This window comes from Phalacrocorax aristotelis, chromosome 4, assembly GCF_949628215.1.
Source record: "Phalacrocorax aristotelis chromosome 4, bGulAri2.1, whole genome shotgun sequence".
Classification (NCBI taxonomy): Eukaryota; Metazoa; Chordata; class Aves; order Suliformes; family Phalacrocoracidae; genus Phalacrocorax; species Phalacrocorax aristotelis.
The window spans coordinates 76578666-76592852 of NC_134279.1; the positions used below are offsets into that span (position 1 = coordinate 76578666).

At 36.7% G+C, this 14187-nt stretch overlaps 1 protein-coding gene across 4 annotated transcripts in view; it reads right to left on the minus strand.

The window, feature by feature from the left end:
* Positions 1-14187, minus strand: part of MAEA (macrophage erythroblast attacher, E3 ubiquitin ligase) — a 52844-nt gene that overhangs the window by 13990 nt on the left and 24667 nt on the right. For 2 of the 4 annotated variants that reach the window (XM_075092112.1, XM_075092108.1), the window contains exons 4-5: positions 1647-1769; positions 660-773 (exon numbers count right to left, since the gene is read on the minus strand). In XM_075092112.1, coding sequence (XP_074948213.1) covers positions 660-773; positions 1647-1769 — 237 coding nt within the window. The remainder of the gene's footprint in view (positions 1-659; positions 774-1646; positions 1770-14187) is intronic. The other 2 variants (XM_075092111.1, XM_075092110.1) reach the window with 1 other exon arrangement.

The window sequence follows — 14187 nt, forward strand, 5'->3', positions numbered from 1 at the left end:
AAACCCATATCCCAAAACAACCTTCAGAGTTTGTGTTTTATTTTTATGAATTGTCAAGTAAGCTGCAAACCAATGGCTGTATGGGTTCTGCCGGCAAGTATAACTAGAAGAGAGTCCTAGACAATCAGATGATGCATACATTTCAACTTTGTATACCTTCAAATAATTCCACAGCAGGTATTCACAAGAGTTTAGACGGCTCACATCTGTAAACATTATATAGGACTGCGTGCTTTCCCAGGCCAAAATACAGTTTAATTTTTAGATTAGGCTTGCATTAAGGTGGTGGCTGGGATTTTAGAACATTAACACTGATGAGTAGCTAAGCAACCGGAAACAGAAGAAATGTGTATTTGTGTTTCAAAAAGAAGCATAGTGATTTCTCTTCTTCCAACTCTGATCTCTCACAGCCTTAGCTTTGGCTTTTGCTTGGGTTTAAGAAAAAAAAAAAAAAAAAAAAGAGTAGGGCTTGCAGAAATAGATTCTTTTATTTTTTTTTTACCAAAAAGAGGAATGGGGAAGATTTTTCCTTATTTATTGTTTGTTGAAGATTAGTGATGTAAAAGACGTTCAGATTTTATTTCTTCTATTACTTAACATATTAAGATTACACAAGGGGGATCTTTTAGCAGTATAATTATGCAATAGTGTTTACATACCAATTCTGGTTTTCCTTTAATGGTTTCCATAACAAGATCATCATTTTCTTTAGAGTAATCACTGGCCGATTTACTTTTGCGTCCCATCTTCGGTTCATTCTCATTTTGGCGCCCCTGAGTGACAGAGAACGTCACTCTTTGCTTATCATTAAGTGCACTCATACATTTTTGGTTAAAGAAAGCGCTTAGTTTAAAAAAAGACACATACATCTTTGAGGGAGGCAGGGATTTTGGTTAATATCAGTTAAAAACAGATTTCTGCAAGCCCTATAAAAGATTACAGCGTGCTTTGAAATGCAGAATTTAAGAGACAAGGAAATTTAAACCAGTTGCATAGGAACAAGTATACAGCATGTTCAGGTCAGGGTATTCAATGGCTAGAAAAACACTTACTGTGTTATTACTTGATTAGACTGGGCTTCTGTTTTATAAAAAACCACATTTCAACAGTAGTTCCCCACGGGAAGTTAGTTGTTTACTCAAGTTTTGTTTTCTTATATACAACACTTAAAAAATACTAAGACAAAAATCTGTATGAAATTTCTCTCACTGTTAAGCCTGAGGACATTGGTAAATCTATTAATCTCACTCATCAGATACCTTCATATATGAACTGAGTTATATTCTCAGCAGGACGCAGAGAGTTATAAATGTAAGTTCACATGCATCGAGACACTACATACTTCTGCATTTAAATGTCTGTAAACCACTAAACCCAACTGAATATTATAGCTTTATTTGAGCATAATTTGTTGAGACAACACTTGCATCCATAAGACAACCTACCAGTTTTGTGTTCAGCATTTACGTGAGCTAGCTTAGCTCCCGCTACCTATGCCTTCTTAAAAGAAGTTTTGTACTTAATGTCCTTACTTTCATACAAGGCTTCATTCAAGACCTATAATTTAAACCAAACTAACCACATCAAATGTCCAAGTAGTTTTGAAAATAATTTAAGCAAGACAGGAACACATTACATTTTCATACCTTCATTTTTCTGAGCCTGGATTTGTTATCATGACACCAAGCCAAGCAAGTCATAGTCTCTTGTCTTTCCAATGACTCTTCCACTTCTTTAGCAGTCAAAAACATCTCAATATTTACCAAGTCCTTCAAAAACAAAAAGGAAAGCAGGTCTTGTTAAATTGGGCTGATATTTTACACAGCAATCCACTCTTCAGAGCTGGAATACAGAGGTAGAGACTTTGTTCTAGAGACTGCTGGTTTTTAGGATAGTACTTCACAAACAGACATTACAAGATATTTTAAAGGCTGCATTTCTGTGCACTGGTATACTCCGATAGTGAGACAGTGTCAATATTTTTCTGAGTCTACTTATACAACAGAACTAGGAAAAAAAAGAGTAAAGATTAAACCTAGGAGCTTTGTACAGGAAGTGATCAGATTCCATGACCACTTCAGTGCAGTTCACACAGGAGTGCTTGGTTTCCTCAAAGCTTGGCCTATTACACCGATTGGACCGTGACAATGTCCTAACATTGGCTAAAGTGAGCAAGAACTACATAGGAGAATCTGTACCTACTTTACCTAGCCATCTACAACTATTGAGTTTTAAGTGAAGTCCTACAATGGTCCGAGGTCTCCAATGTATTTTGTCTCACCTGCTTAATGTTGTAAGCTCCAGACCTTCAACTGCTTTCAATAGTTTCATCTACAACATCCGATACCGAGGTGATAAAACAAAGCTACTATATTAAAAAGCAGTTAGGCAATGGGTGGGCCACAAGATTCCTCAAGTGCTTATCACAAGCAGAAGTTTTTGAAGAAACAGCATCCATCTAGTATCCAATTTGCCCAGAGCAAACCTGTAATATGCATCTATGCTCCTTTTTCATTACCAGCAGCTTTACACATTCATACCAATCAAGGTAAACATGACTGAATACAATTTAAGATCTAGTAGGGTATCAAAGATAATTTTTTTTTCATATACTTCTGCTAAAAAAAAAAAAAAAAGACTTGGGTAGACATTCCTAAATGATATGAACTGGATCCAGTCCAAATTGGCACTACTGGAAGTTATTTTGGAGCTGCATAAATATGTTATGCTGTGACAGTTCCTACTTTACTGAAAAAATACACTGTGAGAAACCATAATTCAATAGACAAATGGAAATCCAGTACTGAAGTATTTCATTAATATGCACTCTAATTTTGAACAGAATCATTTATGTAGACTTCACAGCAAAATACTGAAAATTATATAACTGAAATGCTGAATATGACAAGTTACAGTAGTTCTAGTGAACAAAACCACTCAGAAATAGATGGCATTTTCAGCTGTTAGAACAGCTAAATATACCTAATTTTAAAGTTTATACCTCCTTGAGACAAAGATAATAAAATAGAAGTAGCATCAAGCATATTGCGTTTACATCTTTTATTTCATTAGACAGTTTTTCCTTCTGAAATCAAGAAGCCTAGTACTACTGGAAAAGTGGACCAGATCATGCTAGGCTTGTCAGAATGGTTATTCACAAAAATGTAAACAGGCCCCATGTATTTCTAAACTGCCACACAAGTTGCAACTTTTCTCTAAAGCCTTCTCCCTATTAAGGGCAGCTGACACACAGCAACATTTTATAGATTGTATGACCACAGCAACAAGACTATTATACCATGAAAAGAATAAAGGGCTGCACGCAGCTCTTGTGTTATGAAAACCAGGTAAGTCGGGCTGAGGTCAGAGCTCGAGCAGCTACAAGGTTATAGAACAAACTTAAAATCAGACTTTCAATGACTCCTCCCATCCCCTCATTGATAAAACAAAATAATCTCTTTTTATCAATGTGTTGGCAAATAGACTGAAAGAATGCCAACCTATTCCACAAAAGGTGCTTTTTTTTTTTTTTTGGAAGTTTTCCTACAAGAACAGGAGCATAATCTCCTTGGTAGTCTGAAGTTTTTTCTCATGATATACTCAGGTGGAAAAAAGCACGTTATTCCCGTGTGTGATAAGGGGACCATGTAAAAACCTCTTGCCCAGGTAACTCATCTGCATATGTAATCTGACATATAATGCAGCCATATTCGTTATCTTGCTTGAATGTGTTCCCACACAGCCGCTGAACAGAAAGACAATTCAATTTGAGTTTAAAATAACAACATCTTCATATATTTCCTCAAGCTTATTTGAGCTATGCGTCCTCTTAATGAACAGCATTTACTTTTACACCAAATTGAGACAAAAACATTTCCCTCTACATTAAAAAAGGGCTGGATACACTAGGCAGACAACAAATCACTGGTGTAATCTAATTCGCTAGCTTTTTATAGTTTAAGCTTCATCACAACACAAGGTTTTATTTTTTAAAGAAGCGTAAGGGCAGCATTTGTTTTATTTCAGTGAGCTGGTGAGATTTATCAATCAGGTGTTAGTATAGCAACATTCAACTGTGAGCAAAAAGACTGTAGCTGCTGCTGAGGCAGACAGAATTCTCTGAAGTAAAAAGGGAATTCCTACATTTTTGCAAATTTAAAATAAAAAGGTTCTATTTGGTACAGAAATGCTAATTAGATTTCACTGTTGCCAAAAGAAGTCAAAGCTGGGCAGCTGTCTCTTAAATAGACAGCACATATCCAGAAAACAGAGGAGAACATTTTTAATTAAAAGAGTTCCTTTCAAAACCAACAATCACATTTAAATTGCACCAATAAATAGGATTTTCTTCTTTGCTGACTAGATAGAAAGTTAGGGAACAATATAAAAAAAAAGCATTAAGAAATCCATTTGTAGGGAAAGAAATAGCTTTTGCATTTGATAGAAAGTAGTTAGAAGTCTTAATCATGCAGATTCATAGAAGAAAAATACTACGACACAATTAGGCAAGAAACCTTTAAAAGACCCACGCATGCTCATGTCACCCAAGCTTTTTTAATCTGATCGTGCTTTCCTATCTTCCTTTCTTGGTGGTGCCTTAACTCTTGGTGCTTCTCCACAGTGTATTTCATTAGCCAGGACTAAGGAAAGAGAAGAATGGAATATGAGAGGATTATTTGGCTTTATGAAAATCAGCACAGACCACTACTGGAATAGTAGTCTGCCACATCTTGTGTAGATGGGAACCAGTGAACAGAGTTAGCGGTTGCAAGAAGTATCTCATGTTCCAGTCAAAACCAGCCATTAAGACCCCAATCCTGAATAGTTTTCTGAAGGTATTCTGCAATTCAGAGTTGCATAGGCTGTAGACCATACAGAAACACTGTCTTCCTCAGTTCCCAAAACAGCATTAAGATTTAATACGCTGTTATGAAAAGCCTCTCATATATATAATATGTTTACATATAAAATTGAGCGAATATAAATATGCAATTTTAGAGAAATATTGCCACCGGCTTTGCAGGTGGAGAAAAAGCTGAAGCAAGAAACCTGTTACTGTACACTCCCCCTCCAACTGGCACAGCATTCAGCATCACGGCAAAAGTTTTCTGACTGGTATATAAATTAAAAAGCAATTCTGAAGTCTTTAATTACCATCTTTCGCAACACTGTAAAGTCTGCCTTCATTTCACAATTTCAGTTTTCACATTGTAAAAGCAATTGCAATCCTTTACTTCCAGTACCGCAGAAGCGCAGCAGAACCCTGCACTGCACACAGATTATTTCAGTCTTGTTATCAAACCGTAACTCTTAGCACAGTCTCTCCAGCCTCCTGCACATCACTACGATAATTATGCCTAAGTAACCTTGCCTTAACTTGCTTACGAATGCAGAATACCTGGCATTGGGTAGGAAGACTGATTAACATCAAACTTTCATTTAGTTAGGCTTCTAGATTGGTACTGAAAACTAGTTTCAAATAGCTCAGGGAAGAGAGCTCTGTCCTTAAGTATTACTGACAATTATCCAAACACTAAAGAGGGACAACACAGCATAAGCATTCTTCTTCCTTCTAGTACAAGCAAGGAAGTACCACCTAGATTTTATCACTTCTGCTTAAAACTATTTGGACTAAAGTGAACTAATCTTCTCTTCTACTCAGGAGTCACTAAACAGGTATCAGAAGAATAACTATTTAAGCACTGGATGATCATAAAAGGACTATTTAATTCCATTAGAACAGTTCAAACTTCAGAGAAAAACATTTATTATTAGAGAAAACTCCACATGAAGGCTGAAGACACTTAAGTGAAATCAGAGACTTATTTAAACAAAGAATACATCTATACATCACCTGGTGCTCTGCCTGATTTACATATATATAGCTTTTAAAAGATCACTGCATCTTTTTAAGCTGCAATTGCCTCCAGGGAGGGAGGTTACCAACCCTATGATTCTGCACAGAACTCCAATTATTAAGGTATAAAATACTATGAAGAATGAGGATTTCTTTATTGTGATTATTACTCCATATATACTCCTGGCCAGCATAGAAGATATATCCCTGTATTGCACTTCCATTTTCTGAGATGGGTTCTTAGTAAGAACATCCCAAGCATGTATATGCACTTCCTTTCCTTTGAACAGCTTTTGGACTCTGGTCAGCATGAACAGGAGTCAATAGGCTGAATTCTCAGGGTCTCTCGCCCTTTGCCAGGTTTTTTCTCCTTAGCAGCGTCTTGTTTTTGGGAGACTCCAGCACCTGCCCTTACTGGAGGGAAAGGTTGCAGCAAACACTCACTAGTTATTCAGATACCAAAATGCCGATGCAGGAAAGATCTGATGCAGGTTTTCTCCACAGAAGGGGCAATTCAGAATAAAGCTTACATCAGCGATGGGACAAGCTTGTAGTAAGCCAGGCTCCACAAGTTCTAGAAGTCATAGCATGACTGCTTTGTAATGAAAAATAATCACTACTTTAAACATTAGTTTCAGGCATCAAACCCAAGAGGAAAATAAAAGTGGGCCCAGAATGTAATGACTTCATATGGCTGTACTACAGAAAGGAAGAAAAAGTGATTCACAAAAATACAGTGAAGGTTATTTGAAGAATACTGCTTAGGAAATAATGAGAAGGTGGATACAAAGCTAGTAAGGCAATTTGTTTCTAACTGGTGGATATTTTAGCTTTACATGAATTTGAAATGAAACACATCTATGTCTATTACAAAGTTGTGAACCAAGTGAGAATCTGGCAACCATATACTGAAGTAGGGACTACCTTTATTTTAATCCCAAAGTTTGTAATTTTAAGGCCCCACACAGTTATGAGAATTCAGTAGCGAATTGGAAAAAAATAGTAGTAGGTCCACATATTTACAAAACCAAGTAAACACAAAAAAAGCAGAGTCTTGCTAAAAATAATGAATGCCTATCAAACTTGTTTGCCTTTCTTTTTTGGTAGGAGTTATGCAACTACTGATAATACGCTCAAGTATTTGCACAGGATTCTTTTATTCCAAAAGACCTCAAGCAAACTTTCTCCGCTTCACTAAAACCTGACCACATCTCGGTAGTCAAAGTAAGATATCAGAGTTCAACAACAACACCTCCACCCAAAAGTTTTGTTTTAGTCTTGTACTAGAAGTGACCTCTTCAAACATGGCAATTTAAGAGTGTCCCTGGGATGCCTTTAGAATGCTCTCACTTTCTATTTAGACACCAGCACAAACGTAGAGCCTTCATCCAACTTTTTTTCTTTTTTTTAAAGTGAAGCATCTTTACATTGTAACTATACCTCAAGCAAATTAAATTTTTTCACTTAAACTACAATCATTCATTAGTTTCACAGTCATAACTAAAAGACAGCAATATGTAGATTAGTATAAGTGGTAGAGTTTGTTTCACAACAGGTGAAAATTTTAACTTCACTACAAATAATTTTTTAAAAAGTCAGTAATGACTTTCTCTTTAATATATAAGACTGGGTTTTGATTAATCCATTCCCAAATCTAGAAACAACTCTTCAATATACAGTTTCAGATCTAGACAACGTGGCTCTAAAGTCACCACAAAAACCGCTCATACATTTCACACCAGACAGAACAAAATAGCAACTTTGACTTTGATCTTATGTCAAAAATGGCTTAAAAAGAACAAAAGCATCACTTCTCTAAGTAGCAATACAGCTTTTGCTCAAAATTTCTGTAGTGTTCATGGGAGGGTTTTAATTTAAGTACAACATTTTAAGATTTGGAACAGTCAGGTCTATAGTCCATTGGTCTCCACTCTGCACATGAGTTGAAGTACTTTTATTTTATGCTATCTCCAGGCACAGGTCTGGAAAGCCGTCAGAAGGAATGCATGATAAAATCCCTTATAAGTCACATGAACATTTATGTATGAAAAAAACATCCAGAATATTTCACACATGAAATGTGGATCTTCAGGAAAGCTCAAAAACAAACAGAAACAAGTACTAAAACATGCCATACTTGTTATTTTCAAATCCCCTATGAGCAATCCTCAAAACAAGACGATTAATCAAAAAAGAAAAGTTAGGCTTACAAGATTTTAAAAAAGTTTGATTTAGATGGAAAAAGGTAGCATTTTGTAGAGGAGAAAACTTCCTTGGTGAAAAAAACAACAGTCAAAAAAGGCTATTTGTTGTATAAAATAGGCTATTCATAACATCACAAGATGCTATTTATTTTTTTAAACAAGCAAATTGTTTATTTTTAATTGAAAATCGCCCAGTAAGCCTCAGGCTATCAGTGGCTTGTTGCCCAGAGTATGTACCAATGGCAGTTTTAATAAGATTGACTATCTATACATATTACATGCATAAGAACGCTACCTTTGTATTAAAAAAGGCTTTGCAGAAGCACTTTAGCATTCAGTAGTACGGTAAGCATTCATTTAAGCTACTTCTATATGAAATACAATAAACAGACCACTCTAAACCAACAACTTTAAAAAACTGGTTTACGTTTTCAATGACTACTCACATGCTGAACTACACACCCTCAATTTGCAACCTAACCTTCAATACAACTTAGGACACAGCTGTAGAACTGAAATAGAAATGCAATAATGAACAGATATGAACAGAAAGGTCTAACTAGTCTTCTACATGAATATATTTATTAAAGTTTCCTCTATGGTGAATAGACAACTTGGGAAGAAGGCAGGTGCCAGGAGCTACAAGGTAGGGAACAGCACCATCTGGGAAAGAAAAAAAAAAAAGAGGTTAGCATATTTCTGCAGTGAAGAGACAGTGAAAAACCATGTCAGTTGGCAGGAACAGGAGCACTAGAACACACCACAGTAACACTGCCTACTTGGAAACATGCACGGAAAGAAAAAGTGGAGGTGCAGGTGAAAAGCAGAACAGGGCAATAGATTGATGACAGTAACATGGAGAGACCTTCCCCCCCCACAGTCAATTGCTCTGCCCCTATATAAGGGGAAGAGTAAAAGGCTGCTGGTTACAAGAAAGATCCTTCAGAGTGAATGCAGAGTATGTATAAACTGTGTAAAGATCAAAGGAAAATGCAAATTATTATGAAAACAATGACATAGGTGGTGACAATACAGCAACATCGCAGTTACTGAAGATCAGTTAAAATAAGGCACAAACTAACATTAAGAGGCCTCCTTACTCTCTGCTCATAAAATAATGTTGTCTGAAGTTCATTAAGCTACTATTAAGTGTTATAATGCTACACACATTAACAGGATTACAGAGAAAATAAACAGAGCAATTGACGGAATGTCCTACTCCAAAGCCAGCTGCAGAGCTAGTTGTTAGAGAAAAGCAAAGACAGACAGCCAAACCACAGATTCATCAACAGAAGAGCCAGAAAAGTTTGTCTGCAAAATAAACACAGTATCCCATGGTGTACAGTTGAGCTTTCACATGAGAGCATCTTCTATGAACTTTGTATAGCACAGACCTTTTACCTGGTTATTTTTGAAAGACCCCAGGAACTTGTATTGACTGATTGTCTGTCAGAAGATTGTCTTTAGCATTAGGAGATGCTGGTACTTTTGGAGTTGGTTCTAGCTTTGTGTTTGTTTTCAAACTTGATTTTTTCTGACTTCTGATTCCACGTATTGTTTCCTTCCCTAAGATCTTCTGCACTAGATTATGAAGTTCCTTGGCATTAGATTATCAGGTTCCTTGGTATATGACTTTTGCTCTCATACCTAGCAAAAGCACCTGCTTCCTTACATTTTCCAGTCATCTCCCTCCCATTTTTCTAACAGCTTTCCTAAAGCGTGGTCACCAAAACTATACATATTCTGGTACTGACTGCTCCAGAGCCAAATAAAGATAAATGTTTCATCTGTCTACTTTTGCTCATGCACACAAGCCACTTTGGTAGAGCCTCACAGTTGCAGCTAGCACTTTGGTTCGTTATTAGCAAGCTGTTTTCCCAGTGCATCCTCTACTCCTGCCTCAGCAATTTTTGTAGCTCAGCAAATGGATGCACCTTACCCAGCAGTACATTACACCATGCTAAGCACAGTAATAAATGACTACGCTACAGTAATGCGACAAAGCCTCTAGAGCTTAAGATGCATCACTGGGCAGGGATGGAAAAAAAAAGCTTCTGGTCTTAGCTCTACCATGGCCATTTTCTGTTGTCGCCTCTTCTAGCAGAGGAGAGACAACTAATCCCTTGCCAGTTGAGCACAAGCCCTGCAGCTTCTGTCCATGCAGGATCAGTCTGTATTAGCAGCTACACACATTCACAGAAAGCAAACTCCTGTCATTGATTCTCAGTAATACGAGAAAGTGTTAAATGCAAAGTAACATTTACACTTTGAAGGAATGTCTGACAGGAAGAATGTACAATAAGAAAAATCTCAGAGGCATAACTGAAACCAAACCTCTTCTATACCTAGGCAATCTACAGGTGATAACACCATTCTCCCTTGAGATAAAATTTCAATTCAAGACTCTTGAATCACTAGCCTTCCAGACTAAGTATCTTGTAATAAGTTAGCTCTGTTATGATACACTACAGGTAACCCATTTTGTCTAAAAGGACTAGAAAAAATAGACATGCAACATCACAGCACATTTCACATCCTTGGCTTTTGAAGTGTCAAATGATTTGTAATGAGAAAGTTTGTTATTCTGCATTGATCTTGACTATTTCACATTTACATAATTCTAATTCCCAAAGATGCTTGAGACAAACTGCAGATGTAAGGCTGTTCAGGAATTACAGCACTTTGAAATTCAGATGAACACACCTAGACACTCATTATACCAATGTAGTGAAAGTTGCCATGCCTACACTAAGAACAGCCAAAACATATTTAAAGGAGTTTCCGAGTTGCTCATCTATAGAGCCTAGTTCTTTAAGGTAACTCAAAACAGGCACAAGTTAACATTTAAAAGTGCCAGGATAAGTTGTGCCTGTTCAGGAACTTTCATATGTAGTATTCTCAAACATCTCTAGTGTGAGAACAGCAAGTCATAGAAGAGGGACACAATAAATAGATCCAGACAAAAAAGAGACACCTTCTGCCATTTAGAAATTCAGCTTGTCTACATTCTGCAGGACAACAAAGCAAAAAAATCCATGCAAGCATTATGCAAGTATTATTTACCTATTTAGAATTGAAGTGTTATGAACATAAAATTGTTTTGATGAATAAATTTAATATGTATTTGTGTGTTTGCCTACAAGCCATTCTTGGACTACGTGTCTTAACAAGGAAGATTTCTAAGGGTACAATGGTATGATTGTGGAGGAGTACTTATTCAGCTTTTAACTTTAAGATCCTATGGCTTCCTTCACTCAAACTTAAGTTTTTCTAAACATTCATGTGAATTTCTTACTGCAGCAATCACATATTACTGACATCCATTCTGCTCAAGTATTAAAAGTTTACTGATCCAATGCTCTCGAACTGTATTATGTAGCTTATTTGTTATTACTATTTTAGATTAAGTTTAAAAGTTTTACTCTTAGATTTTTAAGTTTCCTAGATTTGAGTTTTGCTTTACATTTAAGTTTTCACTCCTAGTTCACCCAACCATAAAAGTTAAATCCGAATAGACATTTCAGGCCTTTGGGGAGAAGACTAGTAGAACTCAGCTGTAGCAAAGCACACGCTTATTTTTGACATGCATATATACCATCAGTCTGCTATGGTGATCGTCCCTTCATTCATGAAGTGGAATGCAGCTCTAGCAGTGCTAGAAGACTCAGTGGAGCAGAGGTCAGTCTCCAGAGAGACAGAAGTGATATCCTACCTACACATTCCTGCTGATGTGCAGATCCACCTGTGGTTGTGGACATTCACTGACCATAGGATGCCTTTATCCTGCACATCCCTCAGAGCAAGAATACCAGCTACACAGGCTTAAGAAACTTTCGGTCCAGTGGGACAGGCAAAGACAATCAGCTTAAATATGAAACTTTCCTTAAAATCCAGGCAGCTACGGGTTCAATACCATCTGCTCTCCTCTGTCAACATCCAGGAGGTGAGCTTCCGCAAGACCTAAACAAACCTAAGCCTATTGCATTTTGATCAGAATGGTATTCTCGGACAGCATTTTTCATTCACTTTTTCAGTTAAAACTTAATAATTTTCCTGTTTGTGATGCTCAAATATGTGCAAGGGGAGAAGGAGCGGGCAGGGAGAGAGAGAATCATTGGTAGGAACAGTTATTCAGGGAAAAGATGACCTCAAAAATGGCAGCTTCAGTGAGATTTTGCCCTATAACACAGAAAGAAATAATTCAGCAGTCTCTTACTGATGTCCCAGCTGAAGGATCCATTTTACAGTGTTGAGGAACACTTTTATAAAGCAAGAAAAAACCTTTAACTTTGGGGTTGAGAAAAGGAACAAGGATGTAGGACAGTATAAACAAGAGATCAGGTACTTGGTTAAAAGCGTGCAGCTTGACTGGAAGAATTCAAGTTCCTCTTATTCCAAAGGACATCAAGTAAGATTGCTGACTTTCTGTAACAACATTAAGACAATGGAACACATCTGAATTTATTGCAGGTATCTTTCCAAATACTCAGGCTAATCCATTCAAAATGGTTTCCAAATCATTAAAACAAACTGCATTTATGCAGCAGAAAGAGTTAGAACTAGACCAAATTGGAGAGAGGGGAGAACAGAGGATAATCAGTGACTACTATTCCTTTCATTTATACTAATCAAAATTTATTTTTTAAAAATACATTTACTATACCAGTTTGAAAGATAATTAAATATTTTCAAGAATAGCTTTGCAACATCTGCCTTGCTTTGATATTCTCCAGGGAATAATTATTACCACAGATTCAGAAGTTCTCAAGAAGGAAATGATTGACAAAAACTGAAGATCTCAACTCCCAATTCAAGAAAATTGTTACCTTTTTAGGACTGCTGTCAACTGGTTTAATACTGCTTCAGGTGTCAAGAAGCCCTTCTAATAGAGGTCAATGTTTACAGTGGTCATACGTCTGGACAAGACTTTTGAATTCAGTGGAACATCCAATTTTTTTTTTCTCAACAATTCTTAAGAGCAAAAAACATGCTATGGTATTACTGCAAATGGCTAGTTAGGTATCTCTGAAGGACAATGCACCTACTTAATTACTGATTTAAGAACATTAATTTGCAAACCTTTGGCGTCCATGATGGAAAGTCAAGTTAACCAGTTTTAAGATATTTAAGAGTTATTTCAACTCAAGTGCTCCCTTACACCTGCAACCGTACAGTGCCACTGCCTACCCTCCCCATGGCTGTAGCAGTTCTTTTGCCCCTCAGTGGTTTATAGATTTCTAAATCATTTGCTCCCCACCCTCACACACAGACACTTGGTTTAATTCATGCTGTTCTTCAGAGGACACACTGCCACTTGTACAGCTTCTGTACAGTATGGGCATCAAGGCAAGGACATATCTTCTTTTACTAAAACTAAGCAAAGGCAGAAAGAGGATTTACAGCATATGAGAGACTGGCAGCTTCAGAATCTAGGTTTACTTTCAATTGGCAAAAATCACTATGGCTATTACAGAATTAGGCAAAGAACATAGCACTTCAAGTGGGTTGTTTTTTTTTTTTCCTTCTTAGCCTATCAAAAAGGGGGCTAGACAAAGAATTAAATTTAAGAAACAAGCACCCCATAGAACCACAAGCAAAGCACTACCTACTTAACCTAATTACAAAGCTTATCTATAAACAGCAACCCACTTCCTAGTGGAACACCACACTTCCAAAACTGGATTTGCCTATGAATTAATGGCACAGAGGTGAGATAGCAGAACATGGAATAGCAAAGTTTAAGTAAAGAGACGACCCTGCCAGCTAGCTGAGTATATGAATTTACAGATTAAAATATGCATTTTTATATTGGTGTTATACTCCAAAGTCAGTAATGATCTTATTTTAACTCTAAGTTTAACAAGCTGATACTGACGAGCTTCATTTGTATGCAATAACAAAAAGGTATCGTCTAGTTTATATCTTCATCACAAACTGGTTTTCACATCATTAGGGAGCCAGAAGACAAAAAAGTCCACAATAGAATTCCCTCCACCCCATATTTACTTTGGCACAAATGTGACATTTCTATCCTTGACTGTCAGCTCTTATTTTAATATTACCCACATTTTGGTTTACTTTCTCAAGCAGCATTACTTTTCTTTAAAGACATATCACACACATTAC